Source organism: Caenorhabditis remanei, chromosome V (assembly GCF_010183535.1).
Source record: "Caenorhabditis remanei strain PX506 chromosome V, whole genome shotgun sequence".
Classification (NCBI taxonomy): Eukaryota; Metazoa; Nematoda; class Chromadorea; order Rhabditida; family Rhabditidae; genus Caenorhabditis; species Caenorhabditis remanei.
The window spans coordinates 16,007,070-16,021,374 of record NC_071332.1 but is presented as its reverse complement, the minus strand read 5'-3'; the positions used below and the strand labels follow the sequence as shown (position 1 = coordinate 16,021,374).

At 36.6% G+C, this 14,305-nt stretch overlaps 5 protein-coding genes across 5 annotated transcripts; 3 read left to right on the top strand and 2 right to left on the bottom strand.

Moving 5' to 3' along the window:
• Positions 1-91: 91 nt before the first annotated feature.
• GCK72_020468 (uncharacterized protein) lies at positions 92-4,452 on the top strand (the record flags this gene model as incomplete). Its single annotated transcript, XM_003116256.2, has 3 exons — positions 92-165; positions 3,441-4,164; positions 4,210-4,452. The coding sequence occupies 3 exons, from the start codon at positions 92-94 to the stop codon at positions 4,450-4,452; spliced, it is 1,041 nt and encodes a 346-aa protein (XP_003116304.2).
• GCK72_020469 (uncharacterized protein) lies at positions 108-3,020 on the bottom strand (the record flags this gene model as incomplete). The annotated part of the gene is made up of 4 exons (XM_003116473.2): positions 108-139; positions 1,866-2,136; positions 2,189-2,894; positions 2,941-3,020. 4 exons carry the CDS (start codon positions 3,018-3,020, stop codon positions 108-110), a joined length of 1,089 nt encoding a protein of 362 aa, XP_003116521.2.
• A 1,073-nt stretch (positions 4,453-5,525) lies between the features above and the next one.
• On the top strand, positions 5,526-6,084 carry GCK72_020467 (uncharacterized protein; the record flags this gene model as incomplete). The annotated part of the gene is made up of 2 exons (XM_053733588.1): positions 5,526-5,768; positions 5,815-6,084. The coding sequence occupies 2 exons, from the start codon at positions 5,526-5,528 to the stop codon at positions 6,082-6,084; spliced, it is 513 nt and encodes a 170-aa protein (XP_053582501.1).
• A 639-nt stretch (positions 6,085-6,723) lies between these two features.
• GCK72_020466 (uncharacterized protein) lies at positions 6,724-7,134 on the top strand (the record flags this gene model as incomplete). The annotated part of the gene is made up of 1 exon (XM_053733587.1): positions 6,724-7,134. The coding sequence occupies one exon, from the start codon at positions 6,724-6,726 to the stop codon at positions 7,132-7,134; it is 411 nt and encodes a 136-aa protein (XP_053582500.1).
• A 4,302-nt stretch (positions 7,135-11,436) lies between these two features.
• On the bottom strand, positions 11,437-13,934 carry GCK72_020465 (uncharacterized protein; the record flags this gene model as incomplete). Its single annotated transcript, XM_053733586.1, has 6 exons — positions 11,437-11,537; positions 11,587-11,902; positions 11,947-12,091; positions 12,147-12,278; positions 13,558-13,777; positions 13,826-13,934. The coding sequence occupies 6 exons, from the start codon at positions 13,932-13,934 to the stop codon at positions 11,437-11,439; spliced, it is 1,023 nt and encodes a 340-aa protein (XP_053582499.1).
• Between the last annotated feature and the right edge of the window lie 371 nt (positions 13,935-14,305).

Below are 14,305 nucleotides of genomic sequence, written 5' to 3'. Positions count from 1 at the left end.
TTTCGTTATTTGAATCATGTGTTCATTTTCATCTGTAAATACCTAAATTATTTGATTTTTTCAAAACTTATTAAACTTCATTTATTCAAGAATGGACGCCTCTCTCGTCAAAATGCCGGATAATGTCCTAAACACAATTCTGGAAAATTTGGACTTTAGATCAATGTGAGTTAATTTTTTTTTAACTCTTCACACCAAAATTGACATAAAATCATGATGTTCTAATTACAACAAAGACTATGAAACACGTATTCAACTCTTACGTTCTTTGGAACAGTTTCCGTCTTCATTCGATTTAATGAAACCATTTTTGTTGGATTCAAATAATCGCACAGCTCGAGATTCTCGTTGAACCCACGGAATTCGGACAACCCAACCATTTTTTGTACTTTGAATCTTCATACGGCTAACCAATCTGCTCGATCAGCTGTTCTGATAATGTCTTGGTCCGCTCAACCTTTTTTTTTTACTTTTTTAAAATCATTCCAAAAAATTGAAGCAAAATTGCGACCCCTTATTCGTTCTTTCTTATTATCTACGCCTTTGTGTAATACCATAACATATTCCTTCACATGGTGTCAATACTTGACTTTCATTAAGGTTTTCATTATCGAAATTTTTTTAAAAGTTATACAATTTGAGTTTTTCCAGGAAATCAAAATAGTCTTCCTTATCAAAATTAACAACTTTTATTCAAACCTTTATTTCACAACAAAGCCTTAATCAACCTAGTATACAGTAGCGAGCATAAGTGAGCACCCCTTCATACTTTTATGTGTAACTCTGATGAATCGTGTCCATTTTGCACAAACCTTTTTTTGAAAGAACGCCAAAGTATTCAGCAATAAGAAAATATGTTTTTTGAAAAATTTCCATCACTGATTTTTTTGATAATCGATTTTTCCTGATCTTGATTTAAAAATCCGAAAAAAAACTTTTTATTTTTCTCTTGGAGTTATTGAGTTTTTGATGTCAAAATGTTGGAAAATGATCAGATGAACAAAAAATTATGTTGAATTGGCTTCTCAACTCCTGAGTATCGTGCTAGAGCTCCAGAAGTCAAAAGTACTGCTCTCGGGGAAATAATCATAACTCATCAAAAAATGCTTCAAATTTTTTGAAATATGTACTAAAACACGTGTCTTGAGTTTTTCTACAAACTAACATTAAAAAGTTACAATTTTAGAAAAAATAATTTTTCAAATTTTTTTCACTCAAAAATTATTTTATTCCCATTTTTCCCAATTTCCGTTATTTTTTGGCTATAAAACGTACATACCTTTCAAAAACTGTATGCAAAGTGCTTTGTCACAAATAAAAAGCACATGTATGTATTCCTTGTTCGTGTTATAGCCAGAAAATAACGGAAATTGAGAAAAAATGAGAATAAAATAATTTTTGAGTGAAAAAAATTTGAAAAATTATTTTTTCTAAAATTGTAACTTTTTAATGTTAGTTTGTAGAAAAACTCAAGACACGTGTTTTGGTACATATTTCAAAAAATTTGAAGCATTTTTGGATGAGTTATGATTATTTCCCCGAGGGCACTACTTTTGACTTCTGGAGCTCTAGCACGATACTCAGGAGTTGAGAAGCCAATTCAACATAATTTTTTGTTTATCTGATCATTTTCCAACATTTTGACATCAAAAACTCAATAACTCCAAGAGAAAAATAAAAAGTTTTTTTTCGGATTTTTAAATTAAGATCAGGAAAAATCGATTATCAAAAAAATCAGTGATGGAAATTTTTCAAAAAACATATTTTCTTATTGCTGAATTCTTTGGCTTTCTTTCAAAAAAAAGTTTATAAAAAACGGACACGATTCAACAGAGTTACACATAAAAATATGAAGGGGTGCTCACTTATGCTCGCTACTGTATCTGCATCATCTGGAACCTCCTCTGGCCTGATCCGTTTATACGAAACCACTTTTTCACCGCTTGAATCATTGCACAATTGGAAAACATTGTCTACTCCATCATATTGAAAAAACCATGTCCTCTTTGAATGATGTATTCCATCTTTATACGGTTCGCCAAGCTTCTCCTTCAACTGTCCAGTCAACGAACCACCTCCCATGCTCTCATTGTAGTAAATTTCGAAGAATTGGAAGACAGATGAATTGAGGAACTTCTGGAATTAAGTTTATATTCTAAACATATATCTTTCACTTCGCGAAACTTACCGATCCCATAGACACTGCTGATCCTCCATCGAGTGCAACCAAGTGCAACTTTCCAGCAATAGTTTGATCTACACTTTCACTTGGTGAAGACAAATCAACGCTCTTAAAAATTCCGGAGCGCGTTGAGTTTTTCCATTGCTCTAAATTCAAAATTTCCGGAAAATCAAATTCGATTTCAGTCGATCCTTTTGCACTCATAATTGTCACTCTTTCAACTCTCTGGGTGTCAATAAATGGAAGAATCGACATCACTTCATTCTGATGGAGCGCGTTTATTTGAATGAATTTTGTTTGTAAAGGGTGAATTCTGGCTGATAGATTTGTCTTGAGGAGTTCCAGGAATCCAGTTGAAACTTGGTAGATTTCTTCGTCTTTTTGAAGATTATTTTCAGCGTCGAAATGCATAAAAACGATAGTGAACTCCTCCAAGGCTGACTTCTGATGCTTCAACATTTCCTCAAAATCATTCCAAAATATTCTAGCAAATTCTTGCCCTTCCATCAGTTTTTCGTTCTTTCCTCCGCCAACCACAACACATCCTTTTTCATGATAACGATATTCGATTTCCATCAGAACTCCACACTCGATAAATTTCAAAACAATAAATTTCGAGTTTATACGAAGAGAGATTTTCATGACTGATGAGCATGGAACGACGTCATCAATGAAGTATCGTAAATCCCGACAAACTTTTCGCAGGGATTGTCTATAAGGAAAAAATGAATTATTGAATCCACTTAAGAGTAACTTACGTTGACTTGTAATCCAAGTATGATAAAACATTATTTAAACTTGTATCCGGTAGGGTAATTAGAGACAAATTGGAGGACATTTTTCAGTAGGCATAAAGAGAAAAAGTGATTGTAAAGTACTAAATACGGTCTATCTTGGGGGAAAATGATAAGAAAGAAGACAAACATTTTGAAGGTCGATATGTTGACATTTGCCATACTACTCATTTCTGAATGGTCTTTTATTCTTTGACTTTTTGCTCTGAGGTAATTATGATCACAATTAATCAGCCTTGCAAGGAGCCGGATCAGGCCAAAAAAAACACTTGTCAAATTTTTGGAATAGCTTCTTAAGAGTGATTTTTTGCAGGTTCCAAAGGTTTTTGATGAATACAATTTTTCAGAAACATTGAAAAAATTCAGGAAATTAAGTAATACAAATCGTAGTGAAAAAAGTTCAAAAATTCAAATCCGGACCGACTCCGAATTTTGCTAGTCTGCAAATAAGATCTTAATTTCAGACTAACACTCCAAAAAGTGTGCCGAGATCTCCGACACTTCATTGATGACGTCATCCCTCCATCTTCCATTTCTGAAATTTATCTTCGAATCAACACGAAACGAATCTCGTTGAGAATTGTGGATCCGAAATCTCTATCTTATGACAGGTCTACTGAAATCAAATATCGAAATCACAAAAAAGGATGTTCCACTGTCAAAAATAGCGGGTTGAAGAAGAAGAAACAATTAAGAGGAAACGAGGATTTTGTGGATTTCTTCTGGATTGATTTTGAAACTATTATGAGACATCAGAAGCGAATATTGCAGAAATTTAGTTTGGTACTGGAACATTATGAATATAAATTCGAAAAAATGCAGACTCTGGGAGAAGTTTCATCTGGGATACTGGAAAAGCTCAAAACGTTATTGGAATCTAGAGCTATCCCGCTGAAAGTCAACGATATCGATTTTGGAATAGTAGATCAAAATGAGATGATGCCAGTGCTACCGTTCATTGATTCAAGTACACTTGAAAGAATATCAATTGGAAATTCCAAAGGATTAGGTTCACAAAACTTGAAAATAGATCAAATTGTGAGACTGGAGCAGTGGAAACTGGCAAAAAAGGTGGAAATCAACAACGACTTTTGGGTATCCGAGCCAATTAAGAGTTTTGCTAAATTTTCGAAAGTAGAAATTTCAATAAAAACAATCAATACAGCGACGATAAGTGTTTTAAGAGAGGTATGTTGATTTTCAAAGTTTTTATTATCTAGAATTTCTTTTCAGATATTCAAAACCTGCCCAACTATGAATCAGTTCGAAATCTACTATGAACCACAGGACCAAGATCTGAGAACACTTTTCGGACACCGATTCGATGGAAGTTATGATGATGAGGACAGAGGAGCCAGATGGTTCTTCAGAATTCCGGATAATGAGGAAGATGTGATTTCAGTGCAGAGCAACTTGTTTTCATGGTTGAGGCTTACTCGGGTGAAGTATTCGGATCTTCCGGAGAAGCGAGATTGAGAAATCTTCATTTTGTGTTAATGAATAAATAAATTATTGCAGATCAGAGTGTTTTTTTTTCAGCCTTGCAACCGGCGGCGCCGGGCCCGAAAAAAAGTTCTCCCGGCCTGGAAGTTCAGTAATGAAAAAATTCAAACTATTTTTTGGAAAAAAAACTTCTCAAGGCTGATATTTTATATGTTTCAGAGGTTTTTGAGAATAATAATTCAGAATAAACATGGAAAATTTTTGCAAAAAAAATTGTAGTGAAAAAATTTCAAAAGTTCAAATCCGGGCCGTAACTTTTTCGGACCTTGGCGAAGTCTGGTTTTTTTTAACTAATGCTGTTGATAAGGAACCAAAGGCGACGCTGTATCCTCTAATATGTTTTAATCTTTGAATAAATATAGTTTTCTGTCACATGTGACTCAAATTCTTATCAGTTTGTCAACTTTTCACTCTATGTACATTCAATCGAATTCTCCACATTTCTACAATTATTTTGCTTCCAAAATGTCGTCCTCGGAATCGGAAATTAAACTAACAGATATGCCTGATATTGCTATGAAGGAGATCCTGAGCAAATTGGATTTCATTTCTATGTGAGATTTTTGATAGAATAATTTTCTTAATATTTATTTCAGTCTATCCCTCCGAAAAGTGGCTCGCAGTCTCCGTGACTTCATCGACTCCAGTAAACCAGATTTTGCGATTCCTGAAATTTGTATAGATTTTCAAACTAATAGTATATCAGTATGGACCAAAATACTCAACTATCGATACTTTTCTGAAAATGGTGAATGCAAGCTTGTATATCGAAAAGGAGGAAAAATTGATTTGCTTTCAAAAACTTTGAAAAATGGCAACTTCCTGGATGCCGCCTGCGGGGATTTGTCAATATTGTTGAGCTTTCAAAAATCACCTTTGAGTGATTTGAAGTTGGAAGCCAAGTTTTTCATTGGGAAGGTTTCATTAGAAAATCAAGAAGAAATTCTCAATCAATTTCTGGAGAACTTAAAAAATATGTTGATTCGGCGAGACCATCCACTTCAAGTCGTCAAATTCTCTCAGACAATTTATGAGGAAAAGAATTGATGTCAATTCTACCGTACATTGATCAAAAGGCTATAAAGAGTTTGTTGATCTACCATTATGGTGTGAAAAAAGAATTGGACATTGACGATCTGACAGATATGGGATTCTGGTGGAACTTAGAGGAGATTGAGATCAGTAATTTCTATATTCCTGCTGAAACGCTTAAGAAATTCACACATTTTTCTAGAGCTGAAACCACAGTGAAGACGTTAAGACCAGAAGATTTAGAGATGTTGAAAGTGGTAAGTGTTTTCCTAAGGACCTAATTTTCATTTGAAACATTTTCAGGCATTGTTGAATTCCCCACATTTCAAGAGATTCACACTTTACTATGAGGAGGGTGATGATGATGAAATGTTCGAACAATTTGGAGAGCCGTATATTGAAACTGGACTTTGGGGAAAAAATCAAAAAGAATGGTATTTTTGGAATCGCAATGCGAATTCTGCGTTGTCGATGACTCCATCAAGGGGATTCAGCACAAAAATTGCTTTTGCAAGAATTCCGTTTTCTTCGATACCAGAGAGTTATTTGATGCAAAATGAATTGCGATTTTGATTACTCATCATTTATATATTGTATTATCGTTTTAATTTGTGTCATTGGAGAAAAATAAAATAATTATTATTTTATTCTTGCCTTAAAGAAAAGTATGACAATTTTATCATTCAATTGGTTGAGTGGTAACTTCACATACTGATAGTCCAAGATCATTATGAATATATTTTTTGTCGGTGATTGAAATGACATTTGATGTAGTTTTCCAGAACTTTTGTTAAATAACTCTTGTTTTATTTGTAAAAATTATAAAGTTTTCATCAAAAACTTCAGTAATAATAACTATTGCGAAATCCCCCACAACATTTTTTTGCCCAGGGCCTGACCCTTTTCTTCACACGCAAACAAATATTGTATTTTCTGTGTATCTCTATCTCTCCGTCAGAATTTTCTCAAAGTCATTCTATAGATTTCTATTTTTTATACTTCCAAGATGACAACTGAGATTCTGCACAGCTTCCTGATTTTGCTTTATCCGCAATTATGGAGAATCTAGATTTTCGTTCAATGTGAGTTTTTTCAATTTTTTTCGATTTTTGACTATGATTCAAAACTAGAAAAATGTCCGAAAACTCAGCAAAAATATTCATTTTTTAAAATAAAAATTGGTTCTTTTTAATGAAGACCGAGCCTACAAGTATGAGTTTAACTATAATTTTTTCAGCAAATTTCATCGACATCAAGTATGAAGTTCAGGAAAGAGGATTGCTCCGGACACTTGAAAATTTTGAGAATGGTGTTAGACCTCGCGAAAAGTTGATTGAAGAAGAGGCAGTCTCGAATGCTTACTCACAAGATTTGGCAAATATTCTGAAGAACCGAAAGTCAGTTTTGGAGGAAATCTATATAGACACGTATTACCATGATTCTAATACCAACATCTCAAGCCATAACAATATTTTGTACAGTGTGGTGCTGAAAGCTTTTGAGAGTTTGGATCACCCGATTCGCACGAAAATTATCAGAATGGCGGTGGTAGATCAAAAAGATGTGATATCTATTCTCCAATTTATCGATCCCAACAATTGGAAACTGAAAGTTTTCATCTGAACTGGAGTTTTTCTTATTATCATAAAAAAACGTTAGTTTTCTTATTATCATAAAAAACTTCAAGTGCAAACGAGACCGACTGAATAACACGGCTTGGATTTAATCCTTGCCAGAAAGCTAGAAAACTATATGATACATTACACTGCGAATAGTTCTTGATATAATATTCATCTAGAGTTATAACCATGACAAAAATTGCAGAGGAAGTTGTCCGAGGGATGGAAGTGTAAGTTGTGTCGTATGCAATATGCCAAATCACCTGTCTCTGATCAAATTCTAGACTTGCAATGCGATTGGTACACTTGAAAGATAAGAAAAAAAAATAGAAGGAAATGAAATGAGACCTGTGCATAAAAATCTAAAAAATTCAGCTGCTTCCGTGTTATTTTTATCTAAAAGTGAAATGTCGTATGAATTGCGTCAGGTTGCATTCTCAATGATTTTGCTATTGTGACCTTAAAATTTTTTTTTTTGATTACAGACTCCTAAATTTATGAAACGAAGAGAGATGTAACTTTCAAGGGACAATCCATATAAAACCGAGCATGAGACGGCACATGAATTTTCGAAATAGTTTTTCTTGAACAGTATTTTATCATTTTTATTCATTTTATTAAATGCTACTGGTCATGTTTTATTTCATGCTGCCTGTACTATATACTATCTATTCATTGTCCCTTCTAATCTTGTTTCTGCACAAACTCAACGTCTACAGCGACTGTTTTTTATTGGAGCAGTTTTTCAGACTGGAATTCCATTGATTTTTGTTGCGATGCCAGCTGTCATAGTAGCTGTGATATATTCAATTAATTGTGCGTGTCAGGATTTTATGAATTTGGCTGTATTAATTGTAGAGCTTCACTGCATTGCTGTCAGTTTAACTATTCTAACAGTTTACGATTCTTATCGGAAAGCAATGGTGCAGATGTTTTTTGGATGTTATTCGAAAAGTGAGAAAGAGTTGAGTAGCTCTAAAATATACATGCATTTCTCAGATTTGAACACTTCTGTCCAAGTGCTCCCAAATTTTCGAGCGAATCGAAACAACTCACGGCCGTTTGTCAATTTGAGTCATTAAAAATATTAACTATTTTGGCTAAGAATTTAATTGGAACTTTTTTTTGATAAATTAATTCAAATAATGCTAAAGGTGTTTCTTGAATCTTGATACTGTTAAACATGTAACTGCGTTTTTGTTATCTAACTTCCAGTTTTTTCTGACTAAAATCCTATTATCTCGCTGGAAAAGCCTAATTAATTTTTGGCTTTACAATTAGAGGAGTTGGGACTATAACCGATCAAAATACTGTTCAAGAAAAACTATTTCGAAAGTTCGGCAATGCCGAAAAAGCCGCCATATCCCTCTTCGCTTCATCGGTAGACTTCCTTGTCGACCAAACTGTTGGCAACTCGAACACATCGAACATAGTGGTAGCCCACTCATGCTCCTTGCTTTGCTCCTGTGTTGACTCCTCCAATCGCATCTTCATTTGATTGGCATGTACAACACGCTCTCGTCCGTCATTCAGACCGATGACGTAGACGACTCGACCTTGTCGCTGGTTAACCTTTCCAGGTTTCCACGACCATGTATTCTTCTCGAATACCTTCACAAATACAGAATCACCTTTACGGTAACTTCTGGCTTTCACTCCGTGATGCTTATCAAACTGTTCTTTCATAGCCACTTGCTCTGAATCTACAGTTTTGTTCAACTGCGGCATCATCAACGATAACCTTGTTCTCAGACGCCTTCCGAGATGAACCTCCGCTGGTGTCAAACCTCCAAGAGCATTTGACGGTGTTGAGCGATAGTGTAACAGAAATTGAGATAAGATCTCAGTGTTCACACTTCCCTCCCCTTTTAACTTTTCCAATCCTCTCTTCAATGTGTCAACAAATCTTTCTGCTTGACCGTTCGATTGAGGATGAACCGCTGGTGAGCGAACATGCTCAATTCCTGCATCCTGGCACATCGTAGCAAATTCCTTTGACACGAACTGTGTACCATTATCAGAAACCAGAGTTTCAGGGTAACCGCGTTGACTGAACATGTCTTACCGTCGTCAAGTCAGTCAACAACTACAGCAGTTCAAGGACAACGACTTGCTCCGTCTCCAGTTCAACCAAGAAGGACAACCCGTGTCAGGAAGAACGTCGTCAAGTACGATCCATCATCTCACATCTAAATTCTCATTTGTGATTATTCCTATTGTTCTACTTATCCTGATACCATCATTGTTGTTACCTGATTAACCAGTATGTTTTATCTTTACGTAGGGAGGTGTTGTGACGTTGTTTATTTAGTCACAAAGATTTATATTATTTTTGATCTACCCGCTTTCCCTCGTACTCCCCCGGTTGCCCGCGAAGAGGAAATGTCATCCTTTTCCTCTCGTTCTTGATTTAGTTGTAGTTATATACCTGCTTCCGGAACGTGACCGTTACGGATAGATTGTTACCCTTTGCCCCCTCATTCTATTATTTTGAATCACTAATAAACGAGTGATTAATATACATTGTTCTCTATCAGCACGAGATACAACAGATAGTATATAGTACAGGCAGCATGAAATATAACATGACCAGTTGCATTTAATAAGATAAAAGGTCCGAGAAACCAAACATAGAAGCTGATAAGATTCTGATCCGTATACACTATGAAGACATCGGACTGAAAAAATTCTGATGTTGGGCAGGGGTCCAGCTCTAACACGTTAAGTTTAACAGTTTCTTGATCTGCTGGCAATTTGAAAAATACGAGAAATATAGAACTATTGATGAAGAAAATCGAAGAATGATAGACCACTCGAAAACACTTCCGAGTGATTCTAAACTTGTTTTCTTGGAGAGAACTGCTACGACTTTCGAATAAAAATATATATGAACTAGTAGCACCTGAACATTTTTATACGGTCTTTTTTTATATATGTTGTCTGACATGATAAGACAAATAAGCCAGTGACAGCTTGATACATAGCAGGTAAACCTAACCAGCTGAGCAGTCCAACTCCAAAACCGCCAGCAAACTTGAGATAAACATAGGGCGTTGCAAGAGAACAAGAAAGTAAGTTGACCAATGTGCACCTGGAAAAATATCATTTATAGAAGAGACGATTTATTCTGTTTTACTGAAACATGTAAACAACAACTACTTACCAAAAGTAGCTAAACAACAATTGGTACCTGAAGGTCTTCATATGACCTGGAGTTTTTCTAATAATCAGAAAAAACGTTAGAACTTCAAGGGCAAACGAGACCGACTGAATAACATGACTTGGATATGCCAATCCTTGCCAGGAAGCTAGAAAACTGTATGATACATTACACTGCGAATAGTTCTTGAGATGATATTCTTCTAGAGTTTGAACCATGACAAAAATTATAGAGGAAGTTTGCCGAGGGATGGAAATCTAAGTTGTGTAGTAAGGAATATGCCAAATCACCTGTCTCTGATCAAATTTTAGACTTGCGATGCGATTGATGTAGTACACTTAAAATAGAAGGAAATGAAATGAGAGATGTGCATAAAAATCAAACAAAATTCAGCTGTTTCCGTTAGAATTTTATTTATATCAATGAGTGAAATGTCGTATGAATTGCGTCAGGTTGCATTCTTAAATGATTGTTTTATTGTGACGACCATTAAAATATATTTTTTGCATTTAAAAACCGAGCTTTTTTTGGAATCCTATTTTGATAACTTATAGTCCCAACTCTTCTAATTGAGAAACCAAAAAAAAAATAGGCTTTTCCAGCGAGATAATAGGATTTTCAATCTGAAAATGAACTATTCTCCTAAAAAATAAAAGGACAAGTTCTTAACAGGAAGTTAGCTAACATTATTTGAAGTTTTTTGTATTGAGACCTCATCACCTTCTATGAGAAAAATCAGCATTTCTGGTGACTTTCCGTAATTTTCATGTTTTCAACTTCAGAAGATTACGCTAAAATTGTTTTCTACTGGGTCAAACCAGGTTAAATTATAGTTCGAAACCTCAGACTTTGGTTTCTCATTAGAACCATTTACCTTTCCTAGTACCCGGTGTCTCAAATCACTTTTAAGACGATTTCTGCATTTGACACCCCAAAAGTCACCGTATCCCTATGCGTATGATATTTTTGCAAGAAAGCTCGACTCTCCATTCTCATCAAGCAAAGTAGACTCCTACTTGAAATTTCAAGCAGCAAGTATAGAACACTCCTTGTTTTGGTTTTTGAAAACGCTTATATTTGCAGAGTCGACCAAATTGTAAAAAAAACAATTGCAATAAATAACATTTTTATTGACTATTTTAGACTTCAAAATTGTGCAGTTCTACTGCTATATATTGTAGAAGTGCCTCGATTCGAAGGTTCTACAGAAATTCCTCTTTTCAAACCAAAGTTTTTCATAAAGCAACCTGAAACTCCAAAGTTCATTTCATTCTAAACCTATATAACGCCCCTCACCTCGTATAGCTCGCCTATATGGTCCAATAATCAACAAACTTGGTAACGGATCGATTGCAGGGAAAAGTGATATTGTGACAGTCACTATTTTTCCATAAACTGGATAAGCAGCGTCGAAAAAGGTGCTGATATAAATTAATGTAGTAGGAAAATGAATGAGAATAACAGGGATAATAGTTTGAATGACCAGAGAGTAGAACAGCTGAGTCTGTAAGTTTTTGGAGGACGCGGAATCTGTACTCGTCGCTTCTCGGAACTTTCTCATCGCGGAGTAAGTCTTCAAGCCAAAGTATATCATAGTGAAGAATGAGAGACTCTGAAAACTGATTTTATGAACTTTCAGGGTAGCCAGTTACTCACCACAGAGGAGCATAGAAAAATGACTCCATAAATTTGTAACCAATCCAATTCAATCACTTCTGACTTTGGTATAGTTTTGAATGCATAAGATGAAAAATAGATAAGTTGACTCTTTGAAACTTCTTCCAATTTTTCTAATGCAGCTCTGAAATCAATCATTTTTATATGACACGAATAGTCATCGCTTTCAAATATTATACCTCACGAAAGCATCCATAACTTCACTGAGCTGCCAAAAATAATGGATTGCGAACACATAAACGAAACCAGAAAGAATCGGGACGCTGATCCATAGGAATATTGAAGAGGTGCCGGTTGTCCACTTTTTGTTTCTGGAATTTCTAAACAAAATTTTGGAAATAAATGTTGTTAATGGGTACCCAGTAATAACCAGGTAGCGGTAGACGAAATGAATGCCGAAACAGGCCAGGGCAATACCGAAAGAGCCGCCCCACACAACTGAAAGTTTGAACAAGTGTTGGGACGTTTTGAAACCGTTTTTAAAACACACTCACGTAACAAAGGATAAGCAATAGTAGTATGTAGTGTGAGAGGACCCCCCCGTAATCGCGCCCCCCGGCCTATTACACTATAACACCAGAGAACCCCCAGGGCGGAAAAGAGATAGATGGGGGGGGGCTCCCTCGATTTCAAAACTTCGCGCCAATTTCAAAATTCAAAATTCGCGCCAATTTCAAAATTCAAACTTCGCGCCAATTTCAAAATTGAAACTTCGCGCCAATTTCAAATTTCAAAACTTCGCGCCAAATTTCAAAAGTTCGCGCCAATTTTCAAATTTCAAAATATCGTGCCAATTTCAAAAGCTACACACCAAAGAACAAACAACAAGGAAAAAGGCCCAAATTTCGCAATCATTTCAAAATTAAAGGACCCACCAGAAAACCACCACCGCGGCCTATTACACTAAGGTGAGGAAAAAACACAACGGCCTATTACACTAGGGCGGCAAAAAACAAGGGAAGCGGGGAATCGAACCCTCGATGTATTGCGCGAAAACTCAAAACGCAATAAATAAACTATTCGGTTTACAAAAAACTAGTGATCGGTATCGGTATTCGTTGCAAAATTTTTTCAAGTTTTGATATATTTCAAGCGGAAATTTCCAAAAAATTTCGCCACACTTTGAGAAGGGAGAAAGAGAGAGGGAGAGGGGGAGAAAGAGAGAGAGAGAGAAAGAGAGCCCGGCGCGAGTCGGAAAATTTCAAAAAAACCGAGAGAGCGGGCGCCACCACCGATCGCCATGAACAAATGCAAAGCAAATGAAAAAAAGCGGCGGCCCAAAAAACGCGCCTGGCCTCCGCGCCTGGACCTCCGCGCCTGGACCTCCGCGCCTGACCTCCGCGCCTGGATCTCCGCGCCTGGATCTCCGCGCCTGGACCTCCGCGCCTGACCTCCGCGCCTGGATCTCCGCGCCTGGATCTCCGCGCCTGGACCTCCGCGCCTGGATCTCCGCGCCTGAGCTCTGCGGATTTAGTTTTGGAAAAAAGCGTATTGTACACACACACACACGCTTTTCATTATAAAAATTTTATTGAAGAAAGAAAGAAATACATTCAAAAACAACCTCATTTGGAACATTTTGATAACAACCTCAGCCGACACGAATCACACAACGGAATCCTCAGCACTGACTTTTCCAGTGTAGATGCATCACGACAAGATTCACAAATTGGTACGTGAACAAATGTCCGTGACTCTCGAAAACGAGCCTTGTCTGCCGCACTTGAAGGTCTGTCCTGCTTTGCCTTGTGTTTTGCAACGAGCAAAGACGGTTGTTTCCCAGTTTTTGGCTTGGTGGGTTTAACGGGTTCTGAATCATCAAAAACAACTACAAATTGGATATTATTACGAAACTTACCTTGTGGTATGAGATATCGATCAGCAAATTCCAAATTTCCTTCAAATGTACCATCTTCTTGAAAATTGGACGGGTAATAGGAGAGGGAAGAGGAGGATGGAGGGTCCATCGCGTGAGAGCTCACCAACTCGCTCTGGTGCAACAACAACAAATGACCGCGTTCGACAAAATTCTCACGACCACACGCCCGGAAATCAGACAATACTATCGATAATAGGATTACGAAGAGCGTCCAGAGAAAAAATCTGATCAAACTCCGCGTAGACTACACAGTAGAGGCCGCCTTCTGGAGTTTTATCGCGAAAGTTGAGACGAACGCTGATATTGGTCTGGCGCACCAGCTCAAAAAGCGAGTTGTCCTGTGCGACGGGGCTCAGCTCGAAACCGAATATGGTGTAGCCGTCTTCTTTGAACATTTTTGTGCTAATAGAGTTGCAGCTAAAGTTGTTTCTCGTGTGTCCCAGAGTCTCTTGCAGCTGA